Source organism: Aplysia californica, unplaced genomic scaffold (assembly GCF_000002075.1).
Source record: "Aplysia californica isolate F4 #8 unplaced genomic scaffold, AplCal3.0 scaffold01260, whole genome shotgun sequence".
In the NCBI taxonomy this organism is placed as follows: Eukaryota; Metazoa; Mollusca; class Gastropoda; order Aplysiida; family Aplysiidae; genus Aplysia; species Aplysia californica.
In genome coordinates this window covers 81,788-86,313 of record NW_004798530.1, presented here as the reverse complement: position 1 = coordinate 86,313, position 4,526 = coordinate 81,788, and the positions used below count along the sequence as shown (strand labels likewise).

Below are 4,526 nucleotides of genomic sequence, written 5' to 3'. Positions count from 1 at the left end.
CATACATGCATTGATTTATACACTAAGGCGCACACAAACTCACGCATGCACACACACACACACACACACACACACACACTTTGAAACAAACAAACAAACTCAACACACAAAACAAACACACACACACACACACACACACACACACACACACACACACACAAATAGACAAACAAACAGACAAACAAACAAACAACGAAAGCAAAAAGCCTCACATATTACAATGACGAGGACTTCAGTCGACAGGTCGTAGCATCCACTAGTGTGTCGTGCACGACAAGTACAGTAGGTGGCGTTTAGATAAGGTGTGAACACAACCTTTCCATCTGTCACGTTCACGCCGTCACACTGTACATAGATGTCGGAGGGCGAGACCTCGGGGAATCCCCCATCAACTCGACATACCATACTGTTTTCTTGACCGTCAACAAAAACAACGCTGTTATCTGCAGTTACGCCAGTGAAATATTTACCGTTGATGGTCAGTTTTGGGGCATGTTTGGGAGGTTCTGGTCAGACGAAAGGATGCGTTAAACGTTATTAGCAAGAACATGACATGTAAGATTGCAATATTGTTTATTATGATACTGCACTATCTATATAATTATGCAATAATACATTGTTTCAAAAGCATGTATATAACTTCCTTTGAAAGCTGGTGCCCCCCCCCCCTCCCCACTCTTGTTCTCTATGGACTAAATGAATGGGTGGCGTGCGGGTGCTCTAATCAGGTTTATTACGTCTTTCCTATCAAACAAAAGTAATGTATTTCATTATTATCTCTTCTTCTGTGTATTTAATACTATGTAGTCACCTTTCTTACCAATGAAACTTTCCGACCAGTCCATCGCTAAGGAGCAGCTATTCAAAATTTAGAATTTCCTCTTTCAAATATTGGTCATTGGCTCATTCCATAACGATGCTTAGAAACTGATACAATACGACATACAATCGGTTCATTCTTCTTAATCACCCAGCACATTGAACGCTTTAGGTGCTTATTATGTTGATTAAAGTCTTATATATAGGAAGAATCATAGATAAACTATCGCAAGCTAAGCCATTAACTCCTTCGTTTCTAAGACGTAGCAATCTACGTGTGTGCAGATAAAACAAAATATTAATATAAAAGCCATATTATTCTTTTCCTTATCAAAGATTAAAAAACAAAATAACAGTCTTTAGTATATTATTATATCTTCTTAAACTCCACCTACAAACCAGTAGACAAATGGCATAGAACCAGTGTGGGAGAACCCATGCGAGTACATAAGTCTACACGGAAAGTCCTATTGCGTTTTGTTACTGGACATCACATCTCGTTGCGACAGTGGGTTCAATCTACCCATATTTTGGTTTAATTTAGGCAACCAACATTTAAGTCCGATACCTGTCTTTAGAGACCTTTGAATGGCCTTCAAAACATTTTTACCAGGTCGATGAGCGACTCACGAGTCGCGAGATATAGACAATTTCTAACCATTGTTTTTTTCCTAAATCTTCTCGTCATATTTTTTCAAACTATCTTTATTGATAAACCATTCTTTGTTCTTACAGGAAACGTTTAAATGGTTATCGTAGAAGTCTTACCTTGGCTAGTGTAGTCTTACCCTTTCATCTACCAAATCTGCGTTAACCAAGCTGAACCCTTCCATCGTGACATCGCGCCGAGCCGTAACGTCACGCATTTTTCGCCTTGAGCTTTTGGTTCCCTCTCTTCATTGTTTGAAATGTACAAGTACAAGACAGGAAAATACATCGCAAAGTGAATTTTAGCTTCAGTTTTAAAAGTTAATAAATTTCGGCAAAGTAACTGACCTTAAATTGTGCCCTATTTCAACGATAGTATAAGAAACGAGACTTTTTAGAGCCTAGTATTTCCTTTCTACTGACCCCCCCCCCTCCATTTTCCCCTGAGTAAGGCCTTACAGCACGTAGGGCCTATAAAGACCCCGGGTTCGTGTTATTAACAAAGTCAAAATTAAATTGAGGCGCCTATTAAAGTATATGATGCTATTATTTGCTTGATAAAGTTTCTTAGGCCTGTTGTTACTTGTTAGTACTGATCCAGATTTTCTTTCTTTTCCGTCGCATGAACTAGAATGAAAATAAATGCTTAGAACTGGAATGTGGGATCCGCTGCTTGCCCCCCCCCCCCTTTTACCCCCTCCCCCTCTCTCTGTCTGTCTGTCTGTCTGTCTGTCTGTCTGTCTGTCTGTCTGTCTGTCTGTCTGTCTGTCTGTCTGTCTGTCTGTCTCTCTCTCTCTCTCTCTCTCTCTCTCTCTCTCTCTCTCTCTCTCTCTCTCTCTCTCTCTCTCTCTCTCTCTCTCTTTCCGTTTCGATGTGTTCCCACTCCCTTCCTCTCTTCATAACCGTACCCCCTTTCGTTCTCTACCCCACAGTGCCTGCTCTTCAATTTCACATACATTCTCTATATATTATATATCCTTCCTGTCATCTTATTTGTCTTATAATCACCACCGCCGCCGTCCTTCCACGACTCACGGTATTAGTAGCGTAAGCCTATTACTCTTTTCCACATATGAAACAACCAAGAAGAAAGATGCCAATTGCAACAAAGTGAGAACTTTTGCTCCTCAGTTCTTACTACTTTATTTTTTCCTTCCTCTGGTATCCTTAGGGTGTCGAGGGGAGGTGCAGGTGTCGGTCCTGTGCGAGGTGTGTAGCGTCTGAGATAGATATGTTTGGTCTTCCTCTGGATGTGAAGCCGGATTCACGGGTGTGGTAAGCTCTACCCGCTAGTTGTTTCTATGGCATCCCGGTTAGATGTCCAAACCATTTGACTCTTCGATGCTCTAAAAAATTTACTACTGGTAGACCTATGGTCTCGTTCCTTATGCGGTCTCCTCTGGTGACGTTGGTGTTTTTTGCGGAGACACCTAATTTCGCATGCATGATTAATCTTTCTTGTGCCTTGTTTAGAGACCATGCTTGGTACTGGTTTCTTAAGGTTGGTATGAAAATTCTATTGATGAGCTGGGATTTTTACTTCAGTTGGGATGTTCTTGTGACTGAGCAGGGTTGCTAGCTGCTAGCTTACTGCAATTGCCTTTATAGTTCTTGATTCTATTTCGTTGTCCCTACGCCCATCTTGTGTGAAGATGCTTCCCAAATGTTTAAATTCTTCTACTAGTTGAAGCTGTGTTCCGTCAATAAGAATGTTGAGTTTCCCTGGGTTTCTGCTGACCTTCATAACTTCTGTTTTTGAAACGGACATTTTCATGTTTAGGTGTTTACATTCCTCATTTAGTTTTGTGGAGTGTTTTTATATTCCATATTCATCTGTATTTAATATACTCTGGTCATCAGCAAATAGAAGCTCGCTTAGTTCATTGATGTTCTCGTTTGCTGCTTTCGTGATCTTATCCATGCAAGTGACGAAGAAAAGCAGAGAGAGAACATACACTCGTCTTGTCTTACCCCAGACCTGATGGGGAACCTGTCCGATAGTCCTTCTGTTGATCTTACGGCACACAGGCTGTTTTTATAAAGAGCCATGATGTTCTCCAGGAATTGTCCGATTACACCATTAAAAAAATAATAATATTCCTCTAAGACTGCTCAAAATTGATTTCTATTTACCCGGTCGAACGCCTTTTTCCTGGTCCACGAAGACGATATTGAGGTCCTTGTCATGTCCCATGGCAGATTCACAAAACTGTCTTAATGCAAAAATAGCGTCAGTGTAGCCCCTGCCTTTTCTGAAGCCAAACTGAGATTCATTGAGTTGTGCCTCTACAATTGGACTCATTTCTCATGTCCAGTATCTTGACAAACGTTTTACCCACATGGCTGAGAAGAGATATTCCTCTGTAGGTTCCACAGTCTCTTTTGTTACCTTTCTTTTTCCAAACAGGTATAATGACAGCTCGCTGCCAGTCATCGGGTATTGTTTTTGTCGCCCAGGCCAGGTTAAATATCATCCATAGCCAGAGTTCTGCGATATGGCCACATAGTTTGATCTCTGCTGCTGTGATGTTATCAACGCCTGGCGCTTTGTTTGTGGGGCTTTTCTTTATAACATGTTGGGTTTCGCTTAGCAGTATTAATGGTTCTGGAGTGGTTTCTTTCAGTAAGAAGCTATTTGGTGTTGTTTCTCCTGTAAGACTCAGCAGCTCCTGGGAATAGCGTTTCCACCTTTCCTTAATCTTATTCTTTGGCTTACTGAAAATAGGGTTTCCTTTCTCATCATGGACTATTTCAGTTGGGTAAAGTGGTTCTTCCTTCTAGTATCCTCAAGCTTTTAACTCTGTTGTAAAACTCGCAAGGGTCTTCTTTACATTTAGTTGCCCGCTGTTGCCCATATACTGTCCAGGATATATTTTTAGCTTCTTTTACTACCCTTGTTGTTTGGCGGTGTTCCTTTCTGTATAGGATGTAGTCTTACTCTGTCTTTTATTTCTGCCACTTTTAGAAGGGTTTTTTCTTCAGCTGGATGGCTTCCTTCGCTTGGTCATTCCACCATAATAATATTTGTTATCCTTTTCTGCCAGACCCCCCCCCCCCCC

General features: G+C 41.1%; 1 protein-coding gene across 1 annotated transcript in view; it reads right to left on the bottom strand.

Moving 5' to 3' along the window:
- LOC101845440 overlaps window positions 1-4,526 on the bottom strand; it is a 53,848-nt gene that overhangs the window by 41,120 nt on the left and 8,202 nt on the right. Inside the window, exon 6 of the mRNA XM_035973470.1 lies at window positions 213-506. Coding sequence (XP_035829363.1) covers window positions 213-506 — 294 coding nt within the window. The remainder of the gene's footprint in view (window positions 1-212; window positions 507-4,526) is intronic.